The sequence below is a fragment of the Aricia agestis genome, chromosome 7 (assembly GCF_905147365.1).
Source record: "Aricia agestis chromosome 7, ilAriAges1.1, whole genome shotgun sequence".
Taxonomy (NCBI): domain Eukaryota; kingdom Metazoa; phylum Arthropoda; class Insecta; order Lepidoptera; family Lycaenidae; genus Aricia; species Aricia agestis.
Genome location: NC_056412.1, coordinates 16,375,526 through 16,395,550, shown reverse-complemented (window position 1 = coordinate 16,395,550; position 20,025 = coordinate 16,375,526). Strand labels below are relative to the sequence as shown.

The following is a 20,025-nucleotide window of genomic DNA, read 5'->3' as shown; positions in this document are numbered from 1 at the left end:
AGATGGTTTACGTGTCACGCGGACAACACGCGCGTGGCCGAAGTAAGCTGACACCCGCATGCGGACAAGATCCACGCGCGGGTGACAACTGACAACCGCATGACAGGAAAAGCAGGGCGCTTTTCGTCATGCATGCAATCATGTATATATCTAGGAAAAATGTAAAGTTCTGAATCATTCAGGCGCACACGGCACACCGCACAATAGTTCTAAGTTCTATAAAATCGTAAAGTATGTGAAAAATGTTCCCACAATTACATCTGAATGAGGAAATATGAATTATTTATTAATTCTTGTGTCACTTGTAACTTGTAAATAGTCTAAAGCGGGGAATTGACTACCGGGCCGCCCGCTACGGGCCGCCCGTCACGGGCAGGTCTGTCGCATGTCTGCTCGTCAATTCCTAGGTACGGGCACAGAGTCTGTGCCCGTAGCGCGTGGCCCGATAGTCAATTCCCCGCTTAAATAAAGCTTTGCTAGGTTGCTATGCTAGATATAATTTAAATATACTTAATTAAATAATGTTTATATAGTACTTGCTTATAATAAAATTTAAATTTATTTATTAAATTATAATAATAATTATCAGGATGTTAGCCATCAAAAGCGTGAATAAAAAAATTCTATACTTACAAGAAAATTATATATTTTTTTAATTTACATAATTTACATTATATGAAAAAGGTAGTTCTTGTTTCTTATTTATAAGCAAATGTATTTTTTTATTTAACAGCAAAGTTCCACATTTCTAAATTAAGGTTGCTTACTACAGAAATTACTAAGTAAGTCCATATCGAGGAAAAATAACAAGTATTCCGTATTATAAACTCACATAATACGTAATTCACGATAAATTACCATAATTAATAGATAAATCGATGTTTAGTATCATAGCAAAAAGTTTTATTTGTTATCCGGATTCAAGGTGCATGCCTTATGGGTTTTTCCATATTGAATACCTATATTATCTTAACTTATATCTTTAAACGAGCAATTCTTGGAATCGGAAAATAAAATTGGAATCTCGGAATCGTCTCCAACGATTTTCATGAAATTTAGTATACAGGAGGTTTCGGGGGCGATAAATCGATCTAGCTAGGAATTAATTTTAGAAAATGTCATTTTATTCGTGTTTTGTCGAATACCGAGCAAAGCTCGGTCGAATAGGTAGTATATATATATATATATATATATATATATATATATATATATATATATATATATATATATATATATATATATATATATATATATATATATATATATATATATATATATAAGAAATTTAGTATATAGGGGGTTTCGGGGGCGATAAATCGATCTAGCTAGGAATCATTTCTAGAAAATGTCATTTTCATCGGATACCGAGCAAAGCTCGGTCAAACAGCTAGTAATATAATATTATGTGTCCTAGAAATACTACCTATACTATGGAAGTGTAACTGAGCCAAAACTAGTTCTACGAAATGCTCACCAAGGGTTTTTTTTAATGAAATAAGGGGGCAAACGAGCAAACGGGTCACCTGATGGAAAGCAACTTCCGTCGCCCATGGACACTCGCAGCATCAGAAGAGCTGCAGGTGCGTTGCCGGCCTTTTAAGAGGGAATAGGGTAATAGGGGAGGGTAGGGAATGGAATAGGGTAGGAGATTGGGCCTCCGGTAAACTCACTCACTCGGCGAAACACAGTGCAAGCGATGTTTCACGCCGGTTTTCTGTGAGAACGTGGTATTTCTCCGGTCGAGCCGGCCCATTCGTGCCGAAGCATGGCTCTCCCACGCGTAGGTACCTTTAGTTCAGTACTTGCCCAAGTGGTCCAGGTGGACCCCCAGAGGTCCACGGAAGACTCGACGAGGGTCTACGTTGTGCGTGACAAAAACTGGAGGTCCACAATCGGAACCTGGGAGGGCATGAAAATGTTATTTTATTTCTATAGTGAATAACTAAAATGTTGACTTGATTACAGCTAATAGTTTGGGAACATCTGCTTTAGTTGGTTGTGAGATCGGGGAGGGTATACAATTTTCGTTGCCACTTGCCCTAGCTACGTATGGCAATAACTAGAATCTAAAATAAATCGCGTAACAGCACATGAAACTGACCTGTCTTTTACCAAGACTCAAAGCATCTGTATTCTGTATGCCAAATTTTATCCATATCTACTTACAGGTCATGCAGTGTAATGACTAATGACTAGCATTTATCATCTTAGTATCGCCTTTCTCATCTTAACGCCCCCGTGGTCTAGTGGTATTGAGCGCGGCTCTTGACTCGGAAGTCGTGGGTGCGATTCCCACGTTGGAAACATGTTATTTCCAAGTTTGGTGAGGATAATGTAGGCTGATCACCTGATTGTCTGACAAGTAAGATGATCCATGCGTCGGATGGGCATCTAACAAGTCGGTCCTACGCCTGATCTCTCGCCAGTCGTGTCGGTCTTCCGTCCCACTGGGTTATGAGAGTAAAGGAATAATGCTTTTGTGTACTGCACACACACTTGGGCACTATAAAATTACTCCTGCGTAGCTGGCCTGGTTTCAATGAAACCGACCACCGTCACCGAAACCGGTGTGGGAGCTATTATTCTGTTAGTATCGATTCGTTGATAATATCTCATTGTAAATCTGGTTTTACCAACTTTTTACAAAATGGCACCGTCCAAGGGTCGTCCAAAGTGCGCATTGGCTTTTGGACATTGATCCGCTTGCTGATCAAGACCGGATCGGAGACTCAAACGTGAGGAGGTAACAGATAGACAGAGGCACTTCCGTGTTTATAATAATGCAGGATGTAACAAAAATAAGTGATAATACTTTAGGGTGTGTACGTGTTCCTTGTAGAGAGTTCACTGTGAAAGTAGCAGCGCTGAAAGACCAAAAAATTTTTTCACTTTTGTATGGGCAAGGGTCCGAGCGTCACGAGTTTCCCCATACAAAAGTGAAAAAATTTTTTGGTCTTTCAGCGCTGCTACTTTCACAGTGAACTCTCTACAAGAACACGTACACACCCTAAAGTATTATCACTTATTTTTGTTACACCCTGTATAAACTAGATGGTGTCCGCAACCCCGTGATCGACCCTGTTATACAAATCACAAAACGCTTTATCCTGTTAACACGTCAACTTTCAAAAAATGAGTTTAAAAATTTGTAACTTAAGCTCGTTACCAAATTTTATCCCATGTAGATAGGGTCTTTATGAGCTGATTACTTATAATATTTGCATCATTAGAACATTATTTTATCGTATTTTTTTTAATTACTGATCTTAAAATACTATAAAAACATTTTTTGTCGTAACGGTAACTCAGCTTGCACCGTTTTGCGAAAATGAAAATAAGCTCGTACTTGGGCGATTGTTATAATATATCCTACTACGGGTACAAAACGCTACAATATTTAATATTTTTGCAAAACACTGTAAGCTGAGTTACCGTCACGACAAAACATGTTTGTATAGTATTTTAAGATAATTAAAAAACAGGCTTAGTGTTTTACAAAAATATTTCATCCACATTTTGGGTTACAGCAAAATGACAAGTACATGGAATATTTCGAATAAAAACTTGTCTTCAATTTTTTGGGTTCAATCAATACAAAGCTTACATCAAGTACCTAGATAACGATGTAGCCCGGGTTACATTGTTTTGTCGTAACAGGGCAGCATTGCTCTGAAATTTGTTTATCTCGCGAAAACTGTACATTTTTCCGGGTTAAAAAGTATCCTATGTTATTTCCCGAGACTCATGAAGTATCATCGGTTTAGCGGTTTGGATGTGAAGAGGGCAGATAGACAGGCAGACAGACACATTTTCGCATTTATAATATTAAGTAATAAGTATTAATAATATATATAATTTTTTTTTAATGAAATAAGGGGGCAAACGAGCAAACGGGTCACCTGACGGAAAGCAACTTCCGTCGCCCATGGACACTCGCAGCATCAGAAGAGCTGCAAGTGCGTTGCCAGCCTTTTAAGAGGGAATAGGGTAATAGGGAAGGGGAGGGTAGGGAAGGGAATAGGATATAGGGGATTTGGCCCCCGGTAAACTCACTCACCCGGCGAAACACAGCGCAAGCGCTGTTTCACGCCGGTTTTCTGTGAGAACGTGGTATTTCTCCGGTCAAGCCGGCCCATTCGTGCCGAAGCATGGCTCTCCCATGTATAAAATGTATGTCTCCCACGTATAGGTATGGGTGACTATTTTCAACGACGAATCAGAGAATTGGTTCATACGCAGATGAACCAATTCTCTGATTCGTCGTTGATTTCTCTGATGGTAAATTCTTGCTGAGTATTATACAAAACTTTGGTCCTCAATTCTAATTTATTCCGTTCTTCAACTATTAGAGTTCCGTACCCAAAGGGTAAAAACGGGACCCTATTACTAAGACTTCGATATCTGTCGGCTGTCCGTCTGTCCGTCTGTCTCCAGACTGTAACTCAAGAATGGTAATAACTAGAGAGTTGAAATTTTCACAGATTATGTATTTCTGTTGCCGCTATAACAATAAATACTAAAAATAAAATAAATAAAATATTTAAGGGGGGCTCCCATACAACAAACGTAATTTTTCAAACATTTTTTACTCGGTATCAATGATGACAACAGGTAGGTACTTGAAATTTTCACAAAGGCCTTAATTTTATATATACTTTAATAATTAATAATAATATTCAAATAAAATAAAAATTTAAAGGGGCTCCCATACATAAAACACAATTTTGGGCCTATTTTTGGTCTATAACGGTACGGAACCCTTCGTGCGCGAGTCCGACTCGCACTTGGCCGATTATTGTGTTAATTAGAGTTTTTGCTTATTGTGATTATGGCGAATTGAATTAATAAGTAATTTTCATAATCAATGACTTATTACAATATTGCATTGCTTAATGCTTATCCTTCATAAGGAAATGGCTAGAGGCTGCCTACATTTTTTGTTACGTTCGTCCAAACACAAACAAACAAAAAATGTTTTTTAAGTCAATTAGATGAACAATAAAGATAAAAAAAACCGTCGAAGCCTTTTTGGCCTTGGGTATGAGTTATGACGTAATCACTAATCACATAAAGGCTCCATAAACCGCCGGTCATTGTCGAACGCTCTACCATTATTAGTATTTATCAATTACTAGCGACCCGCCCCGGCATCGCACGGGTATAAAATATATAGCCACTGACAAAATTATTATAATCGATAGCCTATGAACCTTCACGTGGTCTACTTCTTATTTGTGCCAAATAACATAAAAATTGCTCCAGTAGTTCGCAAGATATTTCCCCCGTACAAATAATTTCCCCCGTTTTTTCCACATTCTTAGCGTGATAAAATATAGCATAAAGCCTTCCTCAATAAATGGGCTATCTAACACTGAAGAGTTTTTCAAATCGGACCAGTAGTTCCTGAGATTAGCGCGTTCAAGTTAGCCCATTCAAATAATTTTCCCCGTTTTTTCCACGTTTTCCTTTATTTCTTCGCTCCTATCAGCGTAATTAAATATAGCCTAAAAACTACTAGCTAAAGACGTTAGTGGAAGAACCAGATAACTAGCATTTTATAACATAGGGACAGTTGCTCATATTTTCCCTTACAAATAAAAAAAACCGGCCAAGTGCGAGTTGGACTCGCCCATGAAGGGTTCCGCAGAAATTAAATGGTTTTCGATTTGTTTTTATATTTCAGTTGATTTAATAAAAGTAAAATTAAGGTTTGCTATTTATGACGTATAAAAAACTACTAGCTAGATCTCGTTCAAACCAATTTTCTTTGGTAGTTTTTATAAATCATATCTTTTTCTGTACATCATATCTTTTTTTTAGAATTATCATGCCCCTACTTTAGAAGTTAGAGGGGGGGGGGGGACACATTTTACCACTTTAGAAGAGTCTCTCTCGCAAACTATTCAGGATAGAAAAAATGATATTAGAAACCTCAATATGATTTTTGAAGACCTATCCATAGATACCCCACACGCATAGGTTAAATGAAAACTTTTTTTTGTTTCAGTTGTACCTATTGTATTCACAGACTACATCTACTCATCAAGTTTCAATAGTATAGCTCTTATAGTTTCGGAGAAAAGTGGCTGTGACATACGGACAGACGGACAGACAGACAGACATGACGAATCTATAAGGGTTCCGTTTTTGCCATTTGGCTACGGAACCCTAAAACCTTGTAACTTTAACCTACTTCATCATCTGGCGCAAATATCTGGCTACACATAAAATCTACATTTTTCTGATTTTAATTCATTTCCCAGGTCCTAAAGCCTCCATTTGTGCCAAAAAACGGCAATTTCTGTCACTCATGTCCTCAATTGTAATGGCTGATGCGATGAGTCCGTCATTAGATTGCATGGATCTCCCCGTGTATTATGAATTACTATTCTCATAAAATCCGTAAAAGTCACCTGCAGGCTGCAGACTTTAAACTTCTCAAGCAAGACAGTTTGCGTTCTGTGTAGTATACAGTAGGTACACCTATTTAAGACTGTAACTTCAGTATCCTCTTTCTTCCTAATAAAGACCTTATATAAAGACTGAAATTAGCAAAATCGGCTCAGCTGTTCTCGAGTTTTAGCTAGAATAACTTTAAAGGGGTATGAAGATTTTTGTATGGAGCCTGGCCGACCTACTGTTCGCTAAATGTGTTTTTTCGCGTTCACGACTATTTTTTTTGATGTTAGCTATCCATTTTTGAAAAAAATATTCGTGAACCCATAAAAACACTTTTAGCGAAAGTATGTCGGCCAAAATCTTCATACCCCTTTCAGTTTTATTAGTATTTAATACTAACGCTATATTTCTTTTTCAGGCTGCAGTAATCACGATCCAGTCGCTGATGCCAGCTGCTTTACCGCTCGTCAACCGAGCACTGGCCCAGTTTTTCGTCAACCTGACCGATCCGTTCTCGAGGGTGCAAGTCAAGGATCTACTCTTCGATGGCATATTCCTCAACTGCGCCGGAGACGAGTCGGCTTTGTGTGAGTACTGAGTACACCTTTTTAACCCTGCAAAAAAGTTGGGTGGCTATAAGCAGGGCCCCCGTAAGGGCCAGTGGCGCCTGTGTGAAAAAAGAGGATTTTGGCGCCCCTTTAGACAAATTTTTTGAGTCCTTGGTTTTGGCGCTCCTAAGGATGGCGATTTGGCGCCCCTAGAGGGTGGCGCCCGTGTGCATTGCACACATTGCACATATGGTAGCGGAGGCCCTGGCTATAAGGCTGTGTTCCCACTGCACATCTCTAGTGATGTGCGCCTAAAGGTCCATTCAGACTGCAACGCGACGCGTAGATGCATTTCTAAAGTATGGATTTGTAAGATGATTGAGACGTTGATTGCGTGAGACGTCTTGCAAATCTGTCAAATCCATACAAATTTAGAAATGCATCTTACATAGCTCCGCGTCACGTTGCGGTCTGAATTGACCCTAAGTTTGACGCGTCTGTCTGTTTGTGAGTGTGCATCGAAACGGGTGGACCGATTTTGATGTAGTTTTTTTAAAGCACACACAATCGAAAGTGTTCTTAGCAATAGTCCATCATCATCCCGCGCGCTGCTGGGAAATTTGGGTTTATCTATAGTAAGATTGTAGTTACTTTCAAGCAACTTCTACATCATTTTATGTTGTAAATAAATAGTTCAATGGTACGAAATTCGTGCTTACTCCGTCCTGAACTCCTGAATAAACAGGGACCTTGAGACTTATCCCTCCCATTTGTCGGTGAATGTGCGGTGGAGACCGAGACAAGGAATACAAATTGTTTCGACCCTAGATTGATGTAGGGCAATATAGGGTAGGACGGGACATGCCTCTTAACTAGGTAAATCCGATCGACCTTACCCAACTCTGGCATACACCTGCACACACAAGTCCGGCAAAGCACCTGCAGTTCTTCTAATGTTGCGAGTGTTCATGGGCGACGGTAGTCACTTTCCATCAGGTGACTCGTATGCTCGTTTGTCCCCTTATATTATATAAAAAAATATACACGACACGATCAGTCAGATCGGCCTGCAATCAGTCCAACAAGTCCTACACATAACACACGTAATTATAAAGGGAGTGCCTCCGCTGCCGGCGCCGGTTACCGAACTGGCTGCCGGCGCCGCGTTTTCCGAAGTTTATCGAAGTCATGCGATGTTTGCCGAATAGGCTGCCGGCGCCTATTCGGCAAACATCGCTTGTCAAATGACAGAATAATGATCAAAAACATCCGTCTTGAGCTAAAAGCCTATGAAAAGTACCAATAATAAGGTCATAATGTGAGGATGCGTATTTTAATGCTAGTGATGATGATGATGATTAATGTGATCTGCATAGTAGCATACTAGTAAGTACCTTTGTTTCTTTAAGCAACGCTGAAACTCTCAAACATATATGAGGAGTCCGAAGTTCTGTTCAGCACCCCTTCGGAACCATGGTATAGTGTGCACTGTGCAGCCGTTGTTTTAAATCTCGGCTGCCGGCTGTGTACTTACCGCCGGTTCCCAATACTGATATTTTTGGCAGCCGGCGCCGGCAGCGGAGGCACTCCCAATGATAAAACTGACACTGAGGGGAACGTCTACTTCAATTTAAATCTCGTTTTTGTCCTATTTTAGAGCAATTATATAAATAGCTATTCTACACGCATACGTGGAGTTGGGGTGTTAGGTTTATTTTGGTTACGGAATTTCTTGATTCGGTCGCCGCGCTCAAAGCCTGCGATAAAAACTATGCAATAGCTAAAAGGATATGGGCGAAAATCCAATAGACTACTCACAACTATTGAAATGTAGGCGGCATTCCAAGCGCGTTTAGCGATCGACAATCAGTTTCGTGTTTTAGCCGTTTTATTTAAAAAAAATCTTTAAAATACTTTCTTTGGCCAGACATTTTTTTTTATGAAATAAAGGGGCAAACGAGCAAACGGGCTACCTGATGAAAAGCAACTTCCGTCGCCCATGGACACCCGCAGCATCAGAAGAGCTGCAGGTGCGTTGCCGGCCTTTTAAGAGGGAATAGGGTGATAGGGGAGGGTAGGGATAGTAATGGAAGGGAATAGGGGAGGGTAGGGAAGGGAATAGTGTAGGTAAGGGATTGGGCCTCCGGTAAACTCACTCACTCGGCAAAACACAGCGCAAGCGCTGTTTCACGTCGGTTTTCTATGAGAACGTGGTATTTCTCCGGTCGAGCCGGCCCATTCGTGCCGAAGCATGGCTGTCCCGCGTCTAAATTGTTTAATTTATCATCGCGTGTATTATATTTCTCTATGTTTATCATCCACAGCTCTAGTATGTGGTAAGATTAAAGTGGACAAGCCAGTAGCTATGAGACCATCCGAAGACGGCAAGGGATTCTACTTCTCCATGTTCTCACATGTAAGTCCATACTTTAAGGCCGACTATAGACGGACCGCATCTTGCAGTCGAAACCGACTGCAAAATACGGTCGCCGCACGGCGATCTGCAGTTATCATACTAAATTCATATCCGCAATACACGGATTCTTCCAAGATTCTTCGAAAAGTTCTTGAGCGGTCGCGGTGCAAATTTCAACGCGACCGCTCTAGAGCTGTCGATCTTGACTGCAATTTGCCGTCTGTGGCCAATCTAGAAGTATGTTAAAACAGATGAATGTATGGAAGTTCGTTAGTCTTCAAACGCGAAAATTATTGAGTAGTGAACAGAGTTTATATACCCAAAATATTGCAAACAGTAAACGGTTATAGGCATATACTTACTGTTTGTAAGCGCTCAAAAATTGCAAAAGACACAGAGGAGGTAAAAAAATCAGCAAATACGTACCACTATTATTTTATTAACTTAAGTCTAGTCTTACACAAGGACAAGCGATCTATAAACCTAGCCCTCACGAATTATTCGTAGCCTAGCTTAATTATTTTCAGGACGTCCAGCATAAGGCTGCGTTTCCATCAGAGATGTGTTGCGACTTGCGAGGGATGTGTTTTTGAGAACCAATAGAATCACTTCATTGACGTATTGTAGTATTATATGTAGATTATATGGAACGTTTACCTAAATGTCAATTCCATACATTTTTGATCGGCGATTTATATACATGAGCGATAAAGGAAACGCGTTGGCTAAGCTAATACGGAATATCCTGACAAACACACGGATCTGTCAGATAATTTGTGGATAGCCTATCCAACACTTATCAGGAAGTGGTGAAACAGGCCCTAAACATTGTAGATATTTATCTTATCAATAACGTAGTCTTTAATAATTTCCAGTTGAACAGAACAGAGTCCGGTCCATACGAGATGGTCCGCGGGACGGAGGACGTGAGGGACCTCGGCCACATCGTCAGCTACGACGGCATGAGCGACATGCGGGTGTGGCGCGACCCTTACTGCGGACAGATCAACGGCAGCGACGGCTCTATTTTCCCACCGATTGATGAATCCAATGTACCACAGAAGCTGTATACTTTCGAGCCGGAGATCTGCAGGTAAAACTTGGTGATCAGCACAAAAGCTAGGAAAAAATACAGCTAGCGCTTAGACCGTTACAATAGAGAAATAAATACCATATTTTCGAACCGAAGATTTGCACGTAGAGCAGCCAACTTGTTAAATTGTAATTTTACAATGGTCTAGACGTACAAGCTAGATAATTATCTAGCTTGTACGACGAGCCGAAGATCTGCACGTAAAGCTTGGTAAAAAAGCATAAAAGCTAGGAAACTTGCTAGCACATAAGCTGATAAAAGGAGTACAAGGAAAAATTCATGACGTTGTGTTGGAGGCGTTTTTCATAGAAACTTTTTAAAAAGTAACTCTTTCAGTGCTGCTACTTTCTCAGTCACTTCTACGTAATATATTAATATACAATCATACACACCCTGAAGTATAATCACTGTGCTATGTTACACTCAGTATAATAGTGACGTTTTAACAATATTAATCTAGGACCAAAGGCTGATAATATTAGGTCTAGGCTACGTGTTTAGATTCGCAGACACTACTTAGACATAATTTAGAACCCTTAGAACCCTGAGCAAAGGGTATTTATAGAGCTTTTACACCAACCTACCTAAATTTTGTAGCTTACCTACAGGCTATTTTATCGGTGTTGATAAGAATAAAATATTAATTATTACTGTCGAAACAAGGTACTTGGACACACTGCACTTCATCTGACGCAGTTAGAGACGAATATTAATGAGTTAAATAACTTTAATTAAATTTAGTTAACTTATAAACTAATAAAGATTTTGACATAAGCCCGATTTTAAAAGTGAGTGCGGCCATAAGATATCAAGGGCAAAGTTCAGAAGTGGTTGGGATTCGATTTCTACGGCATATTTAAATGACATATTTGGCGCTGGCGATGCCTTACGAGTTACGTATACGTTTTTGATTTTTAACTTTGCTGTTGAAAGAACTGAATGCAATTTGACTAAGTACTCAGATGTTTAGGCCCTATAACAAAACCACCATACCTATTACCTATGACTCAGTCCGAAACACTTCGTTGCGATGTCGCAATTTGTGTGCAAACCTGTAAAACTGTGTAATATTATTTCAAGGGCAAGACAATTTAGTTATATCTGCATAGAAATGATGAAATTGCATCTAGGTATCACTTAACATGAAAGTTAACCCATCAATCCCCAAGTGGCAGCCGGCTGCCGCATAGCAATTGAAGATCTATTGTGCCTGCAATCAGCAATACCCACCATGGAGGTGTTTAAGTTGTACTAAACGTGGCGGCCAAAATGTTTATGTTAACTATAACTTAATGTTAGATTTTACAATTCTAGGTCAAGACTTTAGCAAGCCTTTTTAACTTGGCAAAACTTGGCCAGCTTGAGACACGAATTATAAATAATCGCCTTTAGTATTATCTAGTATACAAATGAATATGTCAGAATGTTCATTCTTGTTCAACGATATTAGGTAATTCTTGTTGAATAATACCACTGGCATATTTTCAGCACACGCGAATAACAAGTTACATTACTAGGGCAATAATATTGTCATATTATTTATGATTACTGTGCATATTTTTAGGGTGCAGACTGTAGTACACCAAATATGACACAACTTAAGAGGCATATATACAGATAAATTTACAGGATATCCGATATAATATATGGCATAACGCTGTGGCATAACTATGCAAATGTAAAGGGGTTTGTAATATTGGCGTCATTTTCAAATCTCGCGGCCACTCACCAAACCAGCATATTATGAAAGAACATATCAAGGGAAGTAAACTTAATTATGGGGGACATATAGTTAAACTATATCGGAGCCGAGATATTAGGCATTTTAAGTTCGTATTTTCAACTAAACGTAAATTCAATCTTAACATGAATATTCAGGAAAATACAATAAAACGGCGTTATTTATTAGCTAAAAGCCTTCCTCGATAAATGGCCTATCCAACACAAAAATATTTTTTCAAATCGAACAAGCACTTCCTGAGATCAGCACTTTCAAACACACAAACCCTTCAACTTAATAATATTAGTATACAGGGTATAACAATACTAAGTGATAATACTTTAGGGTGTGTACTATATATGAGTCCCGTGTATTAGAGTTTACTGTAAAAGTAGTAGCGCTGAAAGAGAATTTTTTTTTTTTTCACTTTTGTATGGGGAAACTCTTTACGCAAAAATAAATATAGGTACTAAAATAATCGTAGCTCAGCTCCGATATTACTTAGAACAATTTTTATTACTAATATATGTTTCTCTAATGTAGTACTACAAAATAGTATTGGTTTAATCCCTGGCCGCTGGAAAAAAAAATGACGCCACAGGTCCATACAGAGTTACCCAATGCCCTTTCACCTCGGTCTGGCATAATTTTAGCCTTCAGGTCGCTGTACTATGCAAATTTAGTCACGACTGGCACTTCTTTAGGTTGCTGTATGCCAATTTATCTCGACTGACATATTTTCAGGTCGATGTACGTGAGTCTCGTCGGCAAACGGGATATATTCAACGTGAGCTCGTACTATTACGAGATTGACGAGTCAGCGCTTGCGTCCAAGAGCGCCAACCCAAACAACAAGTGCTTCTGTAGACGGTGAGTGCGGAAACCGTACAGTTTTTTTGTAATAGTTCGTATTTAACTACTTAAGTTGATACTAGACTGTCTTAAAAGCAGTGCCCGATCTAAGGGAGGCGAGCCGGGCATTTGCACAGAGCGCCAAAAAATGAGGGGCGGCAAAACCGCCGGAGGCCCAATTCCCTTCCCTTTCCTCCCCTTTTCCCTTTCCTCCCCTTTTCCCTTCCCATCCCTACCCTCCCCTATAATTATCCTATTCCCTCTTAAAAGGCCGGCAACGCACCTGCAGCTCTTCTGATGCTGTCCATGGGCGACGGAAGTTGCTTTCCATCAGGTGACCCGTTTGCTCGTTTGCCCCCTTATTACATAAAAAAAACTGACTTATTTCCTATCTTCCAACCAAGCCATTAGCCATCCTCCACCCAAGATAAAGAATTTTACCATAACCTACTTCAGGTTGGATAGAATTATTCTACTTAATTATTTAGCAGCTATTTAGCTATATTTTATATCAGCTATTATAATAATATTATATTAGCAGCAATTTAGTCGCTCGGTCAATAAGCCTATATTGACCGGAGCGGCTAAATAGCTAGATCAGTCCCAAGGGTGAAGTCAAACGAGCGTAATTTGTGAGTTGTGAGTCACAGAATTTCGGCTGGCAGAAATTCTGCTGCATTCAGTTTCATACAAAAGTCCTGTTTATTTGATTCACACGAGCGTAATTTTGAGTCATGATTTGTATGAAAAGATATTTACGCGGCAGAAATTCTGCGACTCACGACTCACAAAATTACGCTCGTTTGGCTTCATCCTAAAAGTCCATAGTAATAAAATTCATGTAGAGTGAGTTTCGGGATGTCTGTCATCTCTTCATGTTTGGGCGATTATTAAAAAATATAATATTCGCCCTTAATAATACTTTTAAAAATAATAATACTTTTATGTACAATTAATAACAATTGTACTTAAAAGTACAATTATAATTTTACGGTGAAATCTACAAAGTAACCAACACGTTATACTTATGAATAGCTCAACTTGAAACACTAAAGAATAAAGATACTTACAGTTTAAATAGTAGCTGAAATTTAATATTACTCTTGAATAATTTATTAACACTTAAGACTTTGAAAACTAATACTAATTTGGGAAAGGCTCAACTATACTCATACAAAATAGTAACGTTTAGTTTAATTTATGTTTATAAGGGGGCGTAATTGTGTGAGGCAATTTTGATGATTTTTTCGATCCCCTCACCCCTCTCTCCTAATCTCACGCGAGATTTTCAAAATCTATGTTTTGGCTGTAAACTGTTTTTGTTTACAGCCAAAACATAGATTTTGAAAATCGTTGTTGTTGATTATTGAAAAAAAAACTTAATTTGTTCTATGACTTTCATTTCAGACAATTTATTCAAGACTTTCATCAAGAAAAAAATTACGTAGGTACTTAATATATTTTGTTACGAGTTACGACCCCGTAGTACGATCCCTGCCGTAGGTATATAATTTATAGGCCAGATTTCGTTTTAGGTTTTAGGGGTTATTTCCTTTTCCAAATCTCATCTAATCTCACGTTGGGAAGAGAGGGGGTCTCGGAAAATCTCACGTAATTATTTCTCAACAAAATAATACTATTTTGGTCCATTTCATTCAGATTGTAAGTACGTATATGCTTAAGATTTAATTGTAATCGTTATACGATTAAGATCATTCACAAATTCGTTGGAAAGAAAATCCACTGACTGTCAAACCAAACGTTTACGTAAGACTAAGAAACCCACATTTTGAAAAATCTCACGTGAGATATGAGAGTGGGTTGAATAAAATGTCACGAAACCTCACCAAGATGGGAGGGGGGGGGGGTCAAAAAAATTCAAAAAAACACCTCACGTAATTTGTGGACATTTTTTTTTTCCTTTTGTGTCACTAAAGGAATTATTACAGTCTCACTAAAATAAATGCTGTAGGATTAATTATTTGTCGCTGTAAAACATTTGTGTATTATAATTATTTATACTTACTACAAAAATAGAGTTATGAATGCACTCTTGTGACTTGTCCTAAATAATGTAAAGAACACAACTGCATTCGTAACTCAATATAGTTACGTATTTTTTGTGGGATGATACACAGGTCACAGACCAATGAATCCTACAGCATTTATTTTAGCGAGTTTCTATTCATCGCGTAAGTTTCAATGATACCGAATCAAATTCTCAAAGTAGCCAAGTATTTAATTCAATCAGCAAACATTATAATTGATTACTATCTCAATGTCTCGCCTTCACGGTCGACTAGCGCTGTTCACAGGCTTCTCGTGATAAAATCATTATAACGTTTTTGTTAAAAAGTTAAACAATGACTGCCATCATCAGTATCAACTATCAATATGTACAATAGTACACACACTGGCAAAATTAGCGGAACATAGGTAAAAAGGGCCAAAACTTGAACTCAAGTGGGTCGGGCTGTCTGAAAGCCTTTTTTATAGCTTCTAAGCTCATTCAAGAAATAAAATATTGAACAAAACTGGCAAGTTGACAGGTTTTTATAGCAATTATGCCCTAATAAGTGTTTTTCGATTATTGACGTTGTAAGTGTTCCTGATAAGAATGGCGTTTTAGCGGGGTGCAAGGTGTGCTCAGCTCATTTGATTGTTTGGTTTTTGGAAGAACACATTGCTTAGATACAAAACTAGTGATTTCCCAGCATCTGCGACAACTAGAGTTGTAACCACGATAGAGAAAGGTCACACCTACCGTTCGGTCAGTCAGGCCTTACGTGTGTCGGCTTCCGTGGTTCATCGTAACTTTCAACGCTTCAGAGAGACTGTATCTTACGTTCGGAGACGAGAATAAGGCAGATATGTCACCCGACAATGGTTCAGGATGACCATTTTGTAAGGAAACAAAACTTAAATCGACCTCAAACTGCTATGCAGACACGAAACCTGTCGGAACAGGTCCAAGATGAACGTGTAAGTGATTGTACAGTAAGAAGAAGATTCAGAGGAGTTAAATTAAACTCAAAAGTGCCAGCAAGGGCACCAAAACTTGAGACAGGACACCGAAGAGCCAGGCTAAGATTTGCGCGTGAACATCAAAATTAGACAAGCGAGTGAAATCTTGTGCTGTACAGTGATGGTAGCAAGTTTTGTGTACATTGTATTGACAGGCGATAAAGAATGTGGATAAATCATAAGGAAAGCTACAGGCCATCAAACTTACCGGAAACAGTGGCCTATGATGCAGGCTTCGTAATGGTTTGGAGTTGCATATGATTTGGAGCCCGCATGGAGCTGATGATTATAGATGATGGTACTTTGACAGTACAGGGCTATAGCACCGGCATCCTGGAACTGCATGGTGTGCCTTTTACACAGTTTTAGGTAGTAATTTCAATTTTATGTGCGTCCATAGAGTAAGAAAATCGGGCATTATTACCTAAACGATGCTGGCGTAGCCTAGGTGGAGAGGCCAGCGTGGTCTACGGATATGGATCCGATTGAAAACGTGTGGCACATCAATAATAATAATAATAATAATAATACGGTATACGGTATGGTACGAGTTAAAACTCCAGCTCCAAAATGTGTCCAGGAGCTCGAGTTAACGCTAGTGGAGGAGTAGGAGAATATCCCACAGGAAATGATTGACAATTAAAATGCAAGCATGGAATGGCTTATCCAGGCCCTCTTGAGATCCATAGAAGGCATTACACGCTTTTAACATGGCATTTCTTTAATAAAAATGGAGAATTTATCTTAAAAACTTACTACTGAAATTTCAAAGATTTTCTTAATTTTTTTATTTTTGCTGATTTTTTTCTATTTTTAACGTTTTTATGCCCTAAATTTATATAAAATTTCTTTTTAATAATCAATTAGTAAATAAATAAATAAATATATAAAAATCAGTGAACAATTTAAAAAAAATTGAAAATTTTGTTATGTTCCTCTAATTTTGCCGGTGTGTTTATAATAATAATTAAGTTGTTACTCATGTTGTAAGTGTCCTTGGACAAAGACTATCGCTTACCTACTATAATTAGCTGCAATATGTCTGCTAATTTTCTTTTTTTTAATTCAAAAATAATTTAATACATAGTTTTGAAAAAGATAAAACTGACTTCAAAATTATACGTAATTGAGAATTAAAATTCTCTATCTCAAAAACTACTGAACCGATTTTGATGAAACTTGCAGACTTCCCTAAGTTAAACAACACCTAGTACAGCAAAATCAGAATCACTGAAATCGGACTACACACATATACGCACGTCTGAGGGGGCTCCAGAAGAGTAAAGGTTCAAAGACCGATTCTAGTTGAGATAGGGATAGGGGGGCCCACAGGCTAGGATTACTTAGTGGGTCGAGTCAAATCTCATCTAAACTCACGTAGGGGTCTCGGCAAGAAACCCACATTTTGAAAAATCTCACGTGAGGTTTGTGGGGGGGGGGGGGTGAATGAAATCTCACGAAATCTTACCAAGTGGGTCAGAAATTAAAAAAAACACCTCACGTAATTTGTGGACAACCTTCTTAGTCCGTCACTGAATATTCTGAACGTAATATTATCAGCCGCTGAACTTTTTATATTTTTAGCAACTGGAGCGCGAATCACGACGGCTGTCTGCTAATGGGAGTGCTGAATATCGAGCCTTGCAAGGGAGCGCCTGCGATCGTCTCCCTGCCCCACTTCTACCTCGCATCAGAAGAACTCCTGGAGTACGTGAACGGCATCAGCCCGAGCAGGGAGAAGCATAACAGCTACGTGTATATTGAGACGGTAAGTGGCAATCCACCCTGATTAACCACCCTGTAGAAATTGATGGAATGTTACGAGAATTTTTCGAGTTAAGATTGTTAATAATTATTGTGGTGCTAGTGGTTAACGTCCTTACTTTACAATCCACGTCAAAAACTAACCTTTTCCCAAAGACCACCAGCGCGAGATTCAAATTACTTACTCTGTACGTGTGCGGTGAGAGTTGGCGTCCTTTTCTTCAAAACACATCTTGCTTCACAATTTATTGTTGATATTTGGAGAACTTGTCTGGTGATAGACATGAAACCCAAAGTCTAAAAATACTCGCGCTAAGCCACCCATCAAAATGCTGTCGTCTCGGTTGGTAGACTTTTAAGTGATAGTGATTAAACTTTAAGCAGCACGGACGAAAATCAATCATTATTTGCATCGCTTTCGAATTGGACATATTTCTGCTCAAAACTTCAAAATGTTGTATCAAATTCTGTACGTCATTACCTATTACAATATAGCGTTAAAATATTCCAGAAAACCGGCGCAGTGCTGAAGGGAGTCCAGCGGCTGCAGTTCAACATCGAGCTGCGGCAGATCGAGGGCGTGCCCCAGCTGGAGGGCGTCAGGACCGGCCTGTTCCCCTTCCTGTGGATTGAGGAGGTAATTAGATCCCCTATATGCTGGCTCATAATAATGCCCGGTTTTTGAGTCTTTTTTTTATAAAATGAGGGAGAAAACGATCAAACGGATCACCTGATGGAAAGCAAGATTTAAAAGCCTTGGTGGACCAGCTGTCATATTCTGTCAAATTCTGTGGTCAAAGTTAAGGTTAAAGTTAGTTAGCTTTAACTTTAACCATAACTTTAACATTAACCACGCCTCTGGTGCAACCCACCATAACTAATCAATTATTGCGTTGTTGTATGGTTGTTGACATACTGAAGCTGTTAACCAATCAAAAACGCTAGTGAATAGATTTTCAGTCAAAACAACTCAAAAACTGGGCAAATAGACATACGTTAACGAATGTGTAGAGGATCTTTAGATAGCTCGTTAGATAGATAATAGTTAGATGGATGGATAGAAATTGGCAGTAATCCCCGAAAACCGCGCAATTAGGACTCGCGTTCACACTAAGCTGCGCTTTTTAAGCCGAAGAACCGGGCGTTTCTGCTACCGGAAAGTAATTCCGGTAGCAGAAACGCCCTGATAGCAATGAACGTGCTTTATATAGTTACAACCTCATTACTAACAACTCACTCTAAAATACTTTTGTTCCGTTTGTATACAGTGTGTAACAAAAATAAGTGATAATACTTTAGGGTGTGTACGTGTTCCTTGTAGAGAGTTCACTGTGAAAGTTGCAGCTCTGAAAGACGAAATTTTTTTTCAGTTTTGTATGGGCAAGGGTCCGAGCGTCACGAGTTTCCCCATACAAAAGTGAAAAAAATTTTTGGTCTTTCAGCGCTGCTACTTTCACAGTGAACTCTCTACAAGGAACACGTACACACCCTAAAGTATTATCACTTATTTTTGCTACACCCTGTATAACTACGATGTCTTCCAGGGTGCGGAGCTATCAGATGATCTCATTTCCGAAGTGAAGTTGGCGCAGTCCATGATCGGGTACGCGGGTGCGCTTCGCTGGGTGATATTGTGCTGCGCGGTGCTGCTGTGTGCTGCGAGTGGCGTGTGCGTGTACCGCAGCGGCGCGTGGCCCAAACATAATAGCATCAGCTTCGTCATGCGGAACACGTTCGATGTTAATAAAAGTTGAGAATAAATGTGTGTTTGTGTGCTGTATGCTGTGTGTGCGCTCGTCGAGTGCTACTGTGCTGACGCTGTAAGGTAAGAATGACACGCCTCTGTGGTTGGTCCATACTTCAGTATGGCTCTCGAGTCTCGACTCAGAGACCGTAGGTTCGATAACCACGTTGGAACAACTACTTGACATAATTTTTGAGGATTGAGGCTGAGTCGAGTGGAGGTAATCTCGAGTAAACGACGTACATGTTGCAGTCGACACCGACTGCAACATGCGGTTATCTCTACAGTCTCCAGCGGTCGGAGCAGTCGCTCTGGGGTCGAGTTTCTCCGTGCAGTCGAACAATAAAGGTATTGTATGGTCGACTGCATGATGCGGTCGTGTTGCAGTCGTGTACGACTTCAACACGACCGCTCTAGAGCAGTCGATCCTGACTGCAACTTCGGTCCGTCGGTGGCCGGGTTAAC

General features: G+C 39.4%; 1 protein-coding gene across 2 annotated transcripts in view; it reads left to right on the top strand.

Moving 5' to 3' along the window:
- Positions 1 to 19,577, top strand: part of LOC121728648 (sensory neuron membrane protein 2-like) — a 46,946-nt gene extending 27,369 nt beyond the window's left edge. For both annotated transcript variants that reach the window (XM_042116871.1, XM_042116872.1), the window contains exons 5-11: positions 6,818 to 6,986; positions 9,272 to 9,363; positions 10,239 to 10,456; positions 12,921 to 13,046; positions 17,637 to 17,820; positions 18,328 to 18,453; positions 19,361 to 19,577. In XM_042116871.1, coding sequence (XP_041972805.1) covers positions 6,818 to 6,986; positions 9,272 to 9,363; positions 10,239 to 10,456; positions 12,921 to 13,046; positions 17,637 to 17,820; positions 18,328 to 18,453; positions 19,361 to 19,570 — 1,125 coding nt within the window. In that variant the 3' untranslated portion in view covers positions 19,571 to 19,577. The remainder of the gene's footprint in view (positions 1 to 6,817; positions 6,987 to 9,271; positions 9,364 to 10,238; positions 10,457 to 12,920; positions 13,047 to 17,636; positions 17,821 to 18,327; positions 18,454 to 19,360) is intronic.
- Positions 19,578 to 20,025: the final 448 nt, after the last annotated feature.